Consider the following 17,124-nt stretch of genomic DNA (forward strand, 5'->3'; position numbering starts at 1 on the left):
ACAGTGACAGCTGGCATGGGCGCAGCACTCTGTGACCACCCTTCCTACCCACCCTTGCCCACCCAGCTGGCATTGAAGGCACCCAGAGCTCATCCCTGTGTTCCCCCAGTGCCAGTCCCAGCCGTTCAGCTGTGACAGTGGGGTCTTGGGGAGCGCAGGCAGAGCTGCCTGCTGGCACAGGGAAGGACAAGCAGGGACAGGGACTTACTCCGCCGATTTCCAGAAGTGCCCGGGGTGGGAGAGGCGACGGTTGCGCTTTGGCAGTTTCTCCAGCATGTCCATGAGCTTGGTGAAGGTGGGTCTCTCCTCTTGCTCATAGGCCCAGCAGAAGAGGAGGATGTCCTGCACAGGGCGAGCGCGTGAGCAAACAGAGCCAGTCCCTCTCCCACTACAACCCTCGCACCCAGCAACCACCCTGCGAGGACCCAGTCTCCATCACCGCATCCTTGCAAAGGGCTGCAGCTGAGGGGATGCACCCATCCCATGAGAACCCTGTCTCCATCACTACATCCTTGCGAAGGGCTGGGGCAGAAGGGACGTGCAAGCTGATCTGATACTCGTGCCACAGCAGCAGGACCAAGCCTCGCTGGCTGGAGAAGGAGGGACCCCTTACTTTTTTGTTGGCAGATGCTGGGCAGCACAGAGTGTTTTTCAGAGGGACCCTCCACCCAGGGCGTGCTCCAGTGGAGCATGATCCCACTCCATGCACACACACACGCGGCTCCAGCGCCTGCCCCACACCACCTACCGAGATCTCCTTGCCCATCCCGATCTGGCTGAGGTTGGGCTTCATCCCTCTTCCCACCTGCCAGATTATTGCCTCCGCCGGCTGCGTCTTGAAGGGCCATTCCCGTGCATGCAGCTCGTACCAGATCGTGCTGTTGGGAGAGAGCGGGGATTAGAGATGGGAGGAGATGGGAGACATCCCTGGAGCATACATCTAGCCATTGCACCCACATCCACCATCTCTCTCTGCTCCAAAATCACTGACATCCAGGAGATGCTTCATCCTAGATACGACACCAGAGATGCTCAGCACTCATTACAGAGATATCATCGCTCCCATTTTCCAGATGGGGAAACTGAGGCTGTCGGCTTGACCGAGAGCAAGCCACCAGCCTGCTGCAGCCCCCAGTTTACACCAGGGAAGAACCTGGCCTGTGGGCAGGAGGATGGAGGTTGATGGGAAGCACGGGCAGAGGCATGGGCAGAGCTGCCAGTCAGCCTGTTACATCAAGTGGGAATCTCCTGCCGGGCTGCAATAGCCCTTCGCCCTGCTGCCCGCGGAGCAGCTTAATAGATGATGCGGGAGGTAAATACATGGTCCAGCTGCTGGGCTGGCATTTCTAACCCTGCCATCTGCTCCAGCTGCGCGGGGCAGCGAGTGTGGGGAAAGGACAAGCCCCAGCATTCGCTTTCACTCTGAATTTTTCATTTTCCTCTGCAAAAAGCGCTCCGAGCCACAAAAAGCCATCCAAGCCATGGCGTGAACCATCCCCAGCACCCTCACCGGGTGATGGCACACGTGAACCCCCAACCATCTGCCACTGCACTGCTCTTATCTCTAAGCCAAGCCTTCCTTCCCGTGAGGACTCCCAAATCCAAGGGAATATCCCAAAACAAGGGCATCTCTGGCTGGGTTGGTGGCCGCCCCCGTGGTCCTCCACCCCCGCTACCGCCTGGGAGTTTTGCATCCTCATTTTCTGGCACCTGGAGGCTGGATGAGCCCCAACTCCCACAGTGCTAGCCCCGATTTCCAAGGCAAATTCCCTGGACCTACTTTTGCCTTCAATGGATGCTGTCACGGCCAGTTAAAGCAGCAAGAAATGGGGTTAAAATGACACCAGGGTGGAAAAATCTGGTGGAGGGGGTCTGATATATGAAAGATCACTCTTGCATATTGGGGCTTCCTGAGTTTGAAAATCAGCATTCCTGATTTTGGAAAAATATGCACAGTTTGGCTGTAAATCTCCAAAAATTTGAATAATGTGAGATGCCCGTTGGTGCTGTGGACGCAGAGGAATTGAGGGGCTGGAGAGGGGCAGGTCCCAGCAGCACAGGACGAGGTGCTCAGGCAGGATCAGGGATTCTGAAGGTGCCTGAATGCATCCAATGCAGTTAAATTCAAGTTTCTAGTTGGGAGTTTGAGGCTTAATTTTTCACCTTCCTTCTTTCAGATGTGTCCAAAATATTTGGGCTGCATTTCCCAGGGTATGGATGGTGCTATGGAGAGTGGTCTGCTGCTCCATCCCCCTTTGCACAAGAAGACCACGTATCTAATATTAATTATTGCCACGAACTCTCAGGCTTCAGAGAGCATATGCCACCAGCCTCAGCCTCCCACTCTGTGTCGCCCTCATACATGCTTTAATTTAACACTTCTATCTTCTTTAAAGGATCTTTTCCTCTTGCTGTCGCTGATCCCCAAATCCCTAGAGGGAAGCGGCAATGGCAATAACCCTCCAGATCATCTGTGAGCCTCCTGGGCTCAGCGGAGGGCAGCAGAAACAAGAAAGAGGAAAAATGTGGGAAAATCTTTTAATCTTTTAAGGAAACTCATGCTTTACATAAGGGCAGAGCTCACACTCAAAAAAAAAGAGAAAAAAACTAAGTCTAAGTAACCAACTCTCGGTTCTATACAATCCCTTAATTACTTCTTTAATTTTGTGCTAAAGTTATACCTCGGTGAGGGGAAAAAAAAAAGCCTGACCCTTTCAGCTGTAATTACTGCGGTTTTGATGGAAATACCGCCTCCGATAACAGCCCCACGCGTGCTAATCCCTGCAGCCTTTAAGGTATCCACAAGAAAATTAATCCACTGGATAAAACCCCCAGCCCTACGTCCACCTCTAGAAAGGTTTTATTGGGGCGTGTTTGGGCTCCTGCCGTAAGGGAAGCTTGCTTTCAGATAAACGGCAGGAGCGATGAGCCGCTTCGCTGAAGGAGACTCATCAATTCTCCTCTTCTTGGCCTTCTGGCATCTCCTCCCCCCCGGCAGCCCCGGCTTGCAGTGGCAGCCACCACTGCCAGCTCCTCTGCAGCCGGCTAGTGGGGAGAATTGGGGTGTCTGGGGGCTCCCAGACCTGTGTCCCCAAACCTCTGCATCCCCAGCTGACATCCAGAGCACCTTCTCATCAGTACCCACCCCGGGAGGATGCAGGGAAGAGATTACACCAGGCTGGCATCCCCAGGACACTCTGGATCCTGTTGCCCGGAGCCATAGCCAAAACAGCAAAAATTTGGTGATTTTGGGGAAGGTTAACTCTAAATTTCATGAAGCGGGAAGGTGCTTCAAGCCCAGTGATGGGGATTCCCGCAGGCAGCGTCCCATCAGTGTTTTGGCAAGCAGTGTCTCCGTCCCCTCCCGGCTGCTCAGGGCAGCTCACACCTGACACAACCATGCCAGTTCTCTGCAGCCTGCCTGCCCGCCCTGCCGCGAGGTCTCACCCCAGTGCAAAGACATCCGAGTGCTTGGAGAAGGGCAGCTTGTCCTCCTCGGTGTCCGGTGAGAGCTGGCGGATGATCTCTGGGGCAAGGTGGCACAACCAGCCATTCTGGATCCGCAGTTTGTTCTCCCGCCTGCCAAAACACGGAGCCAAACCCGTGGGTACCACAGAGGGGAACATCACCACCGGCGAGCAGCCCCACAGCCCTCCCACCCTCTCCCCAGGGCATTTAAGCCTGGTTTTCTGTACAGCATCCTTGCAGTCAGGTTTTAACCCTGTTCTGAGAAATGCCAGCACGGTGGCTCCATGCCTGTCCCTGCCAGGCAGCAGGGCACAATTTGGGCACAGGACAGTGGTGAGGGGGAGCTTTGGCTCTGCTGGGCTGGTGATGGGGATGCAGGGTCTGCTGGGGCCCTTGCTGTGACCGATACGCCAAAACACCTTAAAAGAGCAGGGGCAAAGTGTTAGCTGGGGTAAATCCCACCAGAGCTGACACCTGAGATGGCCCCGCTGTGGTTTGAGCAGGAGATTGGACTGGGGACCTCTAAGGGTCTCTGCTGAGCAAAGCCATCCTATAATAATGGCCTGGAAATCAGAGTTTTCAGGTGTTTGGCCCCCAAACAGCCCCTCCGGCCCACCTCTGTGTCCAAGCCTCCAATGCCATCACCCATGGGAGCAGGCTGGCTTTGTTACAATCACCAGCCCCTCAGCTAACCTCGGCTGTGTTTTCCTCCACCTCCTCAAGGTCCCCCTGCTCAGTACAAATACATTAAACTCCTTCGGCCAACAGCTGAGGATGACATTGGTTGCTTCTTCATCCTTTATATCCTCCAGCAGGCACCTAGGATGCACTGCTGGCTTAAAAAGGGTCCCCAGGCAGGGAAATGGGCAGGGACCACCGGTGGTGGTGACACATTAAGTGGCTTGATCGTGTGTCTGAGCCCAAATTTGGCAGCATAGTTTTGCAGGAGGTAAAAAATACTGTCCCATGTCACGTCAGGCTAGAGAAGAAAGAGCCCGCTGACTCGTATCAAGGAATTTCTCCCTGTTTGTGCTTTGATGCCCTCCCAAAGATAGTGATGCGCAGGGGTAAGGGATGGCTGTGGGGTCATCTGTCCTCCTGAACTTCAGCCTGGGGCCAAAATCCCAGAGCCCAGGTCCCGGGAGACACCATCCAGCCACGGGCATCTCCATCCACCCCCAAGGCAGGATGACAAGCTCCCACCACAAACGCTGACTCCTTGGCTGGCTTTTCCCCCCGTGGCTGCGTGCAGGCAACACGCGCAATCCCAAGACGATGCAATCTAGATTCTCCTGGCCGCAAAGCCATCCCCGTCCCCCGGCATCACCCCCCGGGTCTGGCAGCTTTCGGAGGAGGAAACCCCTCCCTAGGGAAGAATGCTGACAATCCAGGGAATCGCTGATTAAGCCTCCATGCCCCCTCTGGGGACTCGACAACTCCTCTTCACCCTGCTGTGTCGGAGCCACCGCCGCAATCAGCAGCTCCGGCGAGACACGGACCCTCCGGCCCCAGGAGCCACAGGCGAGAGCACTTTGGCACAGGGGGGAGGCTTTCAGCTCCCCAGCCAGCTCCCACCGCCATCCTCCAGCCCTGTGCGGCTCTTAATTACAAGCCGGCGTTAAGCACTGGGGCGATTAGAAAAGATGCGGAGGAGCTCGCTCATCCTTCCCTCTGTCTACAGTCTCCATCTCTAGGCAAGCAGCAGGGAGCAGGATGCAGTGGGCAGCACTCAGTTCTGCTCCAGCACCCTCAGCGAGACCAGGATTGCACATGGGGCTTTTATTTTTGCTCACTCAGGTCACCCAGTGCTGTGATATCCCAGAAGTGGCATTCGGGCTTGCCTTGGGATCTCTGGTGACCAGCTCTGGCTCCACAGCTCCCATGCAAGCCCAGCCTCACCCCTCTGCAAAGCTCACGTACAGCCGAGCATGCAGCTACAGGTTTACGAGCTTCCAGCAATGAGGGCTAAGCCTTAATGCAATCCCAAATGCGGTTCAATTACAGCAATTTGAGCTTTCATGACAAAAGTTTCATAACCGACTTCGCCAATTCCACTAGCAGAAAGCAGCATGACTAGCCAAGCGCCTGCTAAACCCACCGAAGGACAAGCCAGCCCCAAGGCAAAAGCAAGAACAGAAGAGCTCTTCAGACTATTCAAGACCCATCTCACACTCCTCCTAATTACACAGCAGCCCTACCAAGCCCAACAACGTTTAAATAAAGGAGAAATAAATCTGATTTCACCAGGATAAGACACCGGATTAAGAAGTCTCTGCAGAAGGTATTTTAGTTGCAATAGCTGTCTCGTTTTTCAGCAGTGCAAGCATGTCACGGCACAGACGGACGCGGCAAACTCCTTGTGCCGGATGCTTTCATCAACTGAAGGTGAGCCTGCTCTCAGAGGATGAGGAGGATTTTTAAACCACATCATTTTTTTAACCCTAGTGAAAACAGGCCAGTTTGTAGTTCTCATTCACATCTGAAGCAACATCAGCGTCCTTAACTTGAGCTGCAAAAATTTGCTCCCTTCTCCATGCATGCTTGTCCTGTGGCCACACAAGCCTCTGAGGAAACAAAACTGGGCTTTATCATTCTTCTTCATCTGAGAGAAACCGTCACCAGCAAAGAAAAACAGCCTGAGAAGGGAAATCAGACCTGCAGACACTTGCTGCTTCAAAATTCACAGTGACTGATGAGTGCGGATCCCCAAAGCTGTCTCTCAGCTCTCCACCAGCAGAAGATGTGTGTGCCACCAGCAGTCCAGGGCAGCCACACTGAAAGGTCCTCTGGGCAAAATTTCCCTATCTTCTCCATTTTTCTTGCAAAATGCTGCTCATTTCTGTCCAGCCTTGCATTTCTGACCACCCCAACGTTGCCGTCTTCCCTCTCCTGAGCAATCTCCTGGACTTTACCCCCCAAATGACACTCCAGTCTTGAGCGGAGACTGCCAAGCATTAGTCCGCCCTATCGGATACCCCATTTCTCCAGCGTCTCATCTCTCATTTTATCTCCAGAGCATCTCTGACCTACACAGCAAAGGTCCCTAGCAAAATTTGGCTATTTTTGCCCAAATCCTTTTACCACTGCTGGAACAAGCGGCAACCTTATCTGGGCAGGACCTAAGTCCCAACCTCCCTGCCCAGCTGCTAAACCAGAGCCGAAACCCACTTCTCCACTGCGGGGAGACCAGCAGCACTGCTGGATTTCTTGGGCTTCCTAAGCTTTTGGCTAAGTTTTGTGCTAAAACCAGATGATATTTATACAAGTGGAATGGAAAGGCTGGCTGCCCAGCTTGCCGTGAGAGGCATGGGATGGAGAGAGGCAGCCATCGCCTTTTCCTCTAATCCTTCGACCTCATCACACAGGAATTAGAAAAAAATATGTGGTTTCCAAGGTGCATTTTATCTCCTGAGCATGTTCACCATAAAGTGCTGATCGGCCACGACAACCTCTCCAGCTACAAACCCCATCACATGGGGTGATGGAGACAGAAGGGACCAGAAGGCGGGTACCGTGCTGCCGGAGGAAACCTGCCTGAGCTGCCGGCGCCGATAACGCCACACTTGGCCTGTGCTGTTTCTGACACAAAGGGTTTCATGAGAAAAGCATTCTCCCACTGGGAAAATGTCAGCAACGCTCTTTTTTTTTAGTTTTAACAAAAAAGGAAAATATAATCTTTGTTCTTTTTTCCCCTCTTCTGTTTCCTTTTCCCCCCAGCTTTGCTTTTCTTCCTTACCACGGCTGCTGAAACTCTTTGCCCTGCCATGCCTACAGCTGGAAAACTTCCCAAAGCACTGGAAAAAAAACCATTTAATAAGGAACATTTACCAAATGGGCTTGATTCCAAACCCAAAGAGACAAAAAAATGTCACAATGCTGTAAATGTCCCGAGCTTGGCTCTCATTTTCTCTGTGTCTTCCTCCATGTCCCAGCTTGGCGCAGACACCACGGCCAGATGTCTGCAGCACCCGAAAGGTCACCAGAGCAGCCAGGGGACAACCACGGGGATGGCACTGCTTGACCTGGGCTGCTGCACCTCTCATCGGCCCAGATGAAAAAGGTGCCAGGGGATTTATAACAAGAGTGTTGGGGAAATGCCAAGGAACGAGCCAGCTTTGCTGGCCCCAGTGAAACTGAGCCTGAGGAGCATCTCCTGGATGGCTGCAGGGCTGTTTGGCCATGGAAATGATGCATCCCGTGGGAAGAGGTTGGGTCCAAGACACCCTGCAGGGGCCAGGTCCTGCCTCTCTGAACCAAACCGCTGCAGACTCGCACGCAGCACCATGCTCCTTCCTACTGATCAAAAGCAACGCTGCCTTCCCGACGCTAGGTTTAAAAAATAAATGAAACTAAATCAAATCAAAACAAGCTGCAAATTCTGCACCCAAGGAGCAGAGCAGTTTGTTTTCACCGCTCGGCGCTGAGCCCAGACCCACCTCGCTGCAGAAACCTCAGCCCTGCTCTCGCCATCCCTCTGGGGTTTTGCACTGCAAACCCAACACTGGCGTTGAGCACGGAGCTGCATTTTGAGGGAGCACCACTTGGGGGGCAGAGGGGTTTCTGCAGGAGCTACACATCTTGCTGTATTCCCAAAGCAAGCCTCCTCAAAAGCGAAATCCTGGGAGGTGAGATGGTGAAATCCCCAAGGCAGTCCCAGGACACTCAAATGCACCTTGTCCTCATGTCTACCGAGGCTGCAGACCCAGAAAGGCGCTTGCAGAGGAGGTTTTTGGGCTCTCTCCCCACGTTCCCAGCTCAAAGGGGAGCTCTAGGGCATGGGGAAGAATGCCAGTATTTCCAGCACGCTATGTCCTACCTGCCTGCCTGGAGAACTCCCGAGATGCTGAAGAGGCCGAAGTCCGTGATCACCACCTTCCCGTTGTCATAGAAAACGTTTTTTGACTTGAGGTCCTTGTGAAGGATCCCCTTGGCATGCAGGTAGCCCATTCCCTAGGATGGAAGAGAGAGAAAAATACCCCAAAATTGAAAAAGCAGCACAAACAGACAGGATAATAGCAGAGCAGGGGAAGCCCCACAATCACCAAGACGGGGAGAACCTGACTGGGAACATCCCTGTGCTGCGGCAGCACGTCCACACTACCGTGTTACGGCTGGGCCACAGCCAAAGGCTGCACATCCCCAAACATCCCTGCAGAAAGCCCAGGTGTCCAGGGGTTCCCTGGCTTGGGATGGGCATCGGGTGGTGCTCACGGAGGGTGACGGGATCGTGGTGTGGGTGTCTCGGCTGCGATGGCACCTGCTCATCTTCCTGATTCATTGGTTATGCAAGAAAAATTAGCAGCAAACCAAACTGGCAGTCGCTTTCCTGAAATCCTCTGCTGAGAAATTGATGATGATGATGTTTTCTCCTTCATTCTCTTTGGGGCTGGGAGTAGAAGTGTAATAAGTCAAAGCTCTCCATCACTGCTATCGCACACCCTGGCTGAGCCATTAGTGCTTCCTATGTGCACACCGACACCATTAGTCTGGAAACAAGCACTGCGCAGGAGTCTTGCCTTAATTCTTTTCCCCTGGGAAAAGCTACTTGGTGGTTAATTAAAATTATTGCTAATGATGCAAAAACAAAAAAGTCCATGGGTGGGAAATCCAAACTCCCCTGCACCGGGCTTGTTTAGCATTGACAAATCAAGCAGACTGCCGACAGCTCCATGTGGCAGACATTCAGCTCAACGGGATAACCAGCTCTGGGAACGGGGAGGATGATAAAAGCCATTTATCCTGACTTCAGCAGGGCTTTTGATGCTGTCTCACTTTTCATTCTCATAAGCAGACTAGGGGAAACCTGGTCTAGAGGAAGCTACTGAAGGATAAATGCCAAATGGGCCAGCAAACTGTTGCTTAAGAGTATCAGTTGTCTATCACTGACATGGGGGGATTTATTAACTGAATTTCCACGGGGGTCCATCTTTTCACATATCACCATTAACCACACAGGCAGTGGAGCAAGAATATATTTTTAAGTTTGCAGCCTGTGTGAAGCTGGGAGGCACAATCCAAATTCAGAAACGATCTGGAAAAATTGGGAAAGCAAGCTGAAAAACCCACAAATCTTCAAATGCAAATGCCCGGCATGTAGAAAAAAATCCTGAGGGTACCAAGGACTCGCCAGCACATAGACCTGCAGGGCTCTGCTCCAGCAGCGGGAAAGGCTGGGAGCAGCCGGAGACAACGTGCTGCTGGGGACCACAAACACCCCAACCCAGCAAGTCACGGGGCTTTAACTGCACCCCTTGGCGGTCAAATCCTGAAGAGCCTCTGCTAAAGGATGCTGGAGGAAGGAAAGAATTCGGGGCTGCGGCTGGCCCTGAGATGCCACAGCTGCAGCTGGATGCTGGGACCATTCCAGACACTGGGATTAATTAGGGGTCTCCAGGTCCCAGCACATGAAATAATGATGAGGTTTAAAAATCTGCTTTAAAATGTCACCGTCACCTTCACAAAGTGTCAGGGTTGTGCAAGGAACAGCATTTCAATGTTGGGAGCCTGTTTCTCCTGCAAGGTGCAGCGCAGGGCCCTGAGCATCCATGGGACAGGATGAGACCCAGTGCCACGGGGATGCTCTGCAGCCCCCTCCCATCGGCCAGGGTTGACGGGAGCTCAGAGCAGGCAGCGGGGTCTTTGCACTCATGCCTAGACAGCATGGATGGGAACACATCTCCCATGCAATCATCAAACGCAGCCAAGCCTTTGCTGAAGGTATTTCTCGAGGAGCTCTCAGCAAACCCGAATCGCTCGCCTCGCTCCGCGGGTTATCGCGCAGATCCCACTGCAAATTCCAGCCCCGCCACCTTCGCCCCCAGGATGATCTGTGAGAAAACACTTTCGGCCCAATAATGCCTTAATTTGCTCAGCTGCCCGGTGTGCGTGAAAAGCCAGCTCCCTCTGCCGGCTTCACTTCTTAAATAAATTAATTTTTGCCTCCGGAGGATCATGGCATAACGAGAGCCCTTGCAGTCGCTAATCCAATAAGCTTAACGGCTCTCCTATCGCGTACGGGGACTCAAAGGATAAAGTCAAACAACTGTCGCGACCGGGTGGCAAAGCCGAAGATTCCACCATGGTCCTGCCTCCAGTTCCTCCCAGTGATGCCACCCCGAGCCCAGCCAACCCAAGATGCTGGGGTTTTCCTTCGCCTCTCCACACCAGCCACCTCCAAGTCCCCCAAAACGTCCTTAACATCTGCTGATGGTTGACACGGAGAGGTGGGAAGGCAGAGAAACTGTTCCTCCTAGTGCACACCAGCAATGGGCAATATTTCTGGGGCACAGCACCGGGATGGCTGTGACAGGGGTGTGATGGACCTCTCCTGCGAGCAGGAGCCGCTGTCTTGAAATCCCTCCAGTGCACAGGGAGAGCCTGAGCTCAGCACCCATGCCGCACGGCTTTGCCTTTGGACCTCTGCTAATTCCTACGGGGACCTGACTCAGACACAAAACCCCTCTGTTCCAGCAGGAACACCCAACTCCGTATTCCCAAGGAGGAGAGGGGACGCAGGGAAGCGGGCTTGCTGCTGGGGCTACAACCAGGTCTATGTGCAGTCATGCTGATTTGCTTCAGCAGATCTCATGGCTGGTGTTCTTCATGGCGATGCTTTCATCTCACAAACCCAGTGATGCTTCCCCAGTGCTGGCAATGCCTCACAACACTGCAAAAAGTTCAAGGTTTCCAACCCATTCCTAATGCACATGCAGCTGCAGAAGACAGCGGTCTCTTAGCCTAGTCCTCAAAACCCCAACCTACATGAAGTGATGCAACGCGCACAGAGAAAGGGGCTGCACCAAGCTGTTGCCTCCTGCTGTGAACATCTGGGAGGCGAGAACCCTGAGCACAAGCGCAGTGGTAGTCAGGGGAAAAAATATGAGGCAAACCTATGTGATACCTCAGACATCTGCTCAGTGGGAAAAATCCATCTTTAAAAAGTGGAAAATACTGGATCAAAAAGAGAAATGAAGCAGAGAAGCCCTCGGCTGTCTCAGACACCCCAACTTGCAAGCCAGAGCTTGCAAGAAGGTGCCACTACCCAACTTTGGGCACACTAGAGCCCTGCATGGGGCTGACAGCATCACCCAATGGGTCCAGGAGCACCCTTGGAGCGGGGAGACCTGCTCAATGCCTCAGGACAGTACACTGAAGATGGGAAGTTCATCCCTTGCAGCTTCCCTCCATCACCCCAACATGGGGCTCAGCTACATCACAGCTCCAAGACACCTCTCGCAATGTCCGTGCGGACGCAGACAGCTCAGCAAAGCAGTTAAGCCTATGCTCAACTGTCAGCTCCTGCCCGGAGACGAGAGACTTTGGGGGAATTTAAGGAATTGACTTTAAAAGCAACATGCACTTTGCTAAATCTGGGTGTAAATAAACGCAAAATAGGCAATCTAATAAGACAGAGCATAAGCACAGGCAGGGGAACGGCACCAGTCAGGATATATTGCAGAACATATTCTGTTTTATAACATGGATTTGAATATTTAAGGGGGTTTAAGATCTGCCAGAAAAACTTTTTTTTTTTTTTCCATAGAAATATGTTAAATGGGAGCTTAGCCCCAGACGATTTGGTCTTGCTAGGGACCAGAGGTGCTGGCTGACCTTGAGCAGGGCACAGGGTCAGTGTCGCAGCTCCCAAGGTAGAACACATGCCAAATACTTTTGGTATCGTTAAATATGTTTGGAATCACAGTACAACCCTACTCTGGCAGACGACTCAACACCTCTTAGGAAAACGAACCATTGCAGACACACGATGGGAAGCTTTGATGGCTCAGGACGCAACTTCCCAGCCACTTAACCCTGCCACGTGAGGATCCTCCCCAGCATCTATTTATACGGTCACATCTGAAGTGTCGAAGATGCACTTTGAGTCATCGCTGTGAAAGGAAAAGCTTTTTTAGCTCTGAAAAATGTACGCATGCTCTGCCTCATGGCACACACAGCCTCCTGCCATGAGCACCACGGCACTGACTCCTCCGGGTGCCTTGGCTGCGGGGATGCTTTCACTACAGAGATGTGGAAATCTCAGACCAACAGCAGATTAGGGTTTTTTTTTTTCCAAGGGGAGAGGAATATCCAACCAGCAACTCGCTCGCAGCAGCAAAGCTGGACTTCCAAAGGGGAAGAAGGAGCTGTGGCCAGGGTGAGCCCCAAGCTCACCACTGCACGGGGAGCCCGTGGGAAGCCTTGATACCACCCCAGTTCAGCTCAACAAGGGTGAGGGAGGTCTAAGAGACCTGGATTTTAAAGTCCAGAGGTGCTATCCTGCCCACCCTCGTTGGCTTCTTCACTCCCACTCCCCAGAGCAGCTTGACTGGGCTCTTGGCTGGACCCAGACCCCCATCGGTGCCGAGTTGCCCCCACACCATACCGTACCTTCACAATTTCTTGTGCTATCTGCCTTGTCTTGTTGACATCCAGGACGATTTTGGCATCTCTCACCACCGAGTAGAGAGTCCGTCCTTTACACAGGCTGAAAGAACAGGAAAAGGGAGAAGATAGAAACACAGTTTAGAAACCCCCGCCAAGAAACATCCCCAAATTATAAAGGCAGCGGCTGTGGCGGGGAACTATAAATAACTGCAAAAGCTTTGGCTACATCTCAAGGCAGATTGAAGATTCAGCACGGAAACTGGGGGCTCTCCCCACTGTGGCACTGGGAGGGAGCTCGTGCTGCTCCCCGGTGCGTGCTGGTACCATCGCCATGGTGCTGAGCCCCATTAAGGGGTAACCTGGGCTGGTTCCTGGCTCTTCCCCGTGTCCCAGCCGCAAGCAAACCACCTGGTCCTCTTGCTTCAGACTTTTTGTGCAAAACTGCCCATGGCTCCCCGCCTCTTCCCTCGGAGGATACAATACTCACAGATGTAATATGAGTCAAAAGAGGAAAGACAGAGAGGAAAAAAAAAAACCCAACCCAATGCACTGTACAATGTCCTCCAATTTTCCTTCTCGTACCAATTACAGTAAAATCTATTTACAGATCTATTTACAGAGCCTTAATTACCAAAGGCAGCTGGAGGGGGGGGGGATATAAACCAATTAAAAATATATTGACATTTGAATATCATAATGGAGTACGTGGGTGCATGCTGCCTCGACTCCTGCCCACAAAAAAGGGCTTTTTTGCTTTTCTATATCCACCCACGCTCATTACAGGCAACTTTAGAAAGATGAGACTGGATACCTGTGCCTGGGAAATAAAGTGCCTGACACACGTCTCGTTAAAGAGGCTTCGGCAACCGCAGACGTTAATTTGATCCTGTTCTAGTTAACAAATAAAAAGTTACAGGTTTTAATTCCTCTGTTCCCTCACTGCATCCTCGCTTGGCTCCACCACTTTCCCCCTTGCCCATCTCCTCCAGCCCTGGGGATGCCAGCATGGACCAGTCTGGATTTATCCCCTGAGATAACAGGTTTTGCCCTTTTTGGATGGAAATAACCAGCCCGAGCTGTGCCTCATTGCAAGGGCTGAGGAGCATCACACCGAGCTGCCCTGGGTTTGCCTGGGTACCATGTTGCTCAGATGGGGAGAGGGGACGGTTCAGACCCCCGGCTTAGGCACGCCAAGGGCAGCGATGCTCAGCACAGCCCTGCGGAGGGGTGAACAGCCCCACAGTGACTTCTCCCACCTTGAAAATCCAGAGGAATCAGGAATGCAACATCATGGTAAAGCCCCACTTCTATTTTTTACCTCAAGGCTGGCTTCAAACAGTACAATGAGGCAAAACCCCCAGGAGGCTCTGCCGTGATTTCCCTGCGGACATTGAAAACGGCAATAACTATCCCTCCAAACCACAGTGCGGTTGCCGTTCCCCCATCATTACCACGTGGCCAAGGCCATCACCTGGATGCAGATAAGGTCCCTGTAAGCAATTAGCCCCCAAGAGCAGGGATGTTAGAGGTTCACCTCCAGAAAGTTGGGGAAAGCCAAGCTCTCTACAGCTCTTCGGGGGATTAAACTGATTGGAATTGGGATACTGCTTATTGGGATTAAACCTTGCTTGCTTCTTCAGAAGCTCATGGATACAAAGGATCCTCCTGCTCCTAAGCCAAAAGCTCCCTCCCTGGGCAGAGAGCACAATTTTTAGGTCAAGCAGCAGAGCAGGAGTGGAACCGGTCCCATATCTCACAGGTTTTGGCAAGACAACAGCATCCTTCGAGGTACTTTGTCACAGGTTGTGTTAGAAATAGCCTTGCCGGATGCAAGCAAGCTGCGGTGAGGATTTTAGGGCATCTTCATACCCGTGCGACTGCCGCCTCAGGAATGGTTCCCCTTGCTCAGGTGTCTCAGCACGTCCCTGAGCACACCAGCTGGACTGCAAACCCGAGGCACCCGCAATTACAAGCATGATCTTCCTTTAACTAAACCAGCCGCTTCCTATCTTCTGCGATAGTTTGGCTGCAGTCGAATATGAATTTGTCTGAAGATTAGGATCCAAGCACTTGAACTCTTACTTGGAAATAAGTGATAAAGAAAACCCTTGGGTTTCGGCAACCAGAATTAAAGGGTGCAAAATAATGACAGACATGAATTCTTTTTCCACCACCTTTACAGTATGAAGGGTTTTTTGCACTAATTTGCTAAATAAACCTGTAAAGCTTTAAGCTCTGGAGTGCAACAGGCTTTCTGCCACCTCCCATGACCTGCCTGTGCATGAAGGAGTTCCCCCAGCCCTCCCTGCTCCCCAGCAAACACTTGTTTTCCCCCAGAGAAAACCATTCGAGAAAGCAGCTTGTGGTCTGCATTAGTCATGAATCGACACTGCAAATGCAATGAATAGATTAGCACTGGACCTGGGTTTGATTTCAACCCTAAAGTGAGTTAAGATTAGCTGTTTTCCTGGGAAAGGGTTGTTTAGAGAAAAATCCTCAAATTTCTGCCTGTCTGAACTGCAGAGATAACCGCGGGAGCGGAGCCCGCAGCCCTTTTCGGATGAGATTCCCATCTCTCCGCTTCATTTACAGAGGGACCGCATTAAAGGAGGCAGCGGATGGACCTGGCATGAGCCCCGGCACAAGCGGAGCAGCCACCACTTAGAGCCGGGGTGGTGGCACCAGCACACAGCAAAGCACCACGGACACAGGACATGCCACCACCGCTCATCAGACCTCGGCAGAGCCATCGAGGCAGCCCAGGTGCCTCTCTCCTCCCCTCAATGAATAACTCCTCGGAATGAATTCAACTAGCAACCACCGCACCAGTATTTGTTAGAGTTTTCTTGCCGCATAAGGAGCTGCCAATGGAGAGATAAAGCCCGGTTGATACCTATTATGCAGCACCTGAGCCCATTCAGCCACCACCTGCAGAACCTTTTCATGGCAGAGCTCAACAATTTCGCTTCTTCTCATTCCTCATCCGCCGTCAATCGTTCCCCATTCGGGCAGGAGCAGCAGGCACAAAGCACGGCTCCCAGGGCACGCACATCATCTTCTGCCTTTCCACTTCAAGAGGTCTATGCTGAACCACAGCATTGAGGTATCCAGCCGGCTGCGAGCGAGCGATGCTGCGGATCACAAGGCCAGCGACCGCCTACGCTTGACACCAGAAACAAAGGCAGACGATTCGCGTCTTCAGACGGATCCCGGCTTATTCACCGCTGAAGTACGTATTCGTAAACAAACACTTGTCTTCTCCTCCTCAACCTCTCCAACCCACCCGTCGGCAGAGCAGGGATGTCGGTGACATGTGCCCCGGCATCCTGCCAAACCCCAGCCAGAGCCGAGAGGCAGCAGGGACAGCCTGGCCCGGTGGCTCGGGGAGATGCAAAGACCCTTCCAGGGGTCCCCGGCTTCCAGGAGTGGACCTCAACCCACAGTGTAACCTCGGCTCGCAGCCTTCCCCGGCACCAGGACGGTCCCAGCCCCATCCCGCTGCAGATGTAACTCTCTATTCAAAATGAGTTTTTGAAGTGTTCAGCCAAGCAAGCCAAATCCCAAATTGCTTTATAAACACTCTGCATTTCACCAGCGTGGGCTGAAGACATCAGCAACGGGAGCAAAGCCAAAGTGACTTGCAGAGGAACAATTTAGGAGGGATGAGTGAGGAAGAGCTGGAGCACTGCCTCTTGATATTTTTGCCGTTCGATGTGAAAACAGCCTCATCCATCCCCCACTCATTGGGGCTTTTTCCCCTCCCCCACAATATTGATGGCCATCATCTCTATAGGGTTGAAGACCTCAGCCCGGCTCCTGCTCAGGAGCAGGAATAAATTCAGAGCTGATGGTACGACGGCTGCACGCAGGTCCCGACGCTGTTACTCACCGGTGTTTTGTGCTTTTCTTCCCTCTGCTCAACCATCCACATAAATGCCCATTAAATTAAATAGGATCATTTGAACACCCCAAAGTGATAAATGCCAGACCCCAGGAAGCTCATTACTTGCTAGTATGTTGATTTATGGGGAACCAGCTCAGATACCATGGTGATAGCCGGCACTCTACACCCAGGGGAGACACAGAAGGAGAGAGAGTGAGAATTAATAATAAGTACTTTAATATAAAAATACCTCTGCTAGCAGGTTACATCTGTGCTTGAGGAAAGACAGAGCAAAGGAGGGGCTGCTCGGATGCTTCCACATTCCCCAGCAGTTCGCTGCTTTTTATTATTTCACGGAAAAGAAGAAATCTTTGGGGAATATTAAGAAA

The 17,124-nt window shown here is 52.3% G+C and overlaps 1 protein-coding gene across 1 annotated transcript in view; it reads right to left on the minus strand.

Annotated features, from left to right (window-relative positions):
- Positions 1-204: 204 nt before the first annotated feature.
- Positions 205-17,124, minus strand: part of KSR2 (kinase suppressor of ras 2) — a 77,514-nt gene continuing 60,594 nt past the window's right edge. Inside the window, exons 15-19 of the mRNA XM_010563369.1 lie at positions 12,856-12,952; positions 8,285-8,418; positions 3,448-3,579; positions 749-878; positions 205-342 (exon numbers count right to left, since the gene is read on the minus strand). Of these exons, the coding sequence (XP_010561671.1) occupies positions 205-342; positions 749-878; positions 3,448-3,579; positions 8,285-8,418; positions 12,856-12,952 (631 nt within the window). The remainder of the gene's footprint in view (positions 343-748; positions 879-3,447; positions 3,580-8,284; positions 8,419-12,855; positions 12,953-17,124) is intronic.

The sequence above is a fragment of the Haliaeetus leucocephalus genome, unplaced genomic scaffold (genome assembly GCF_000737465.1).
Source record: "Haliaeetus leucocephalus isolate CR32 unplaced genomic scaffold, Haliaeetus_leucocephalus-4.0 Scaffold165, whole genome shotgun sequence".
Taxonomy (NCBI): domain Eukaryota; kingdom Metazoa; phylum Chordata; class Aves; order Accipitriformes; family Accipitridae; genus Haliaeetus; species Haliaeetus leucocephalus.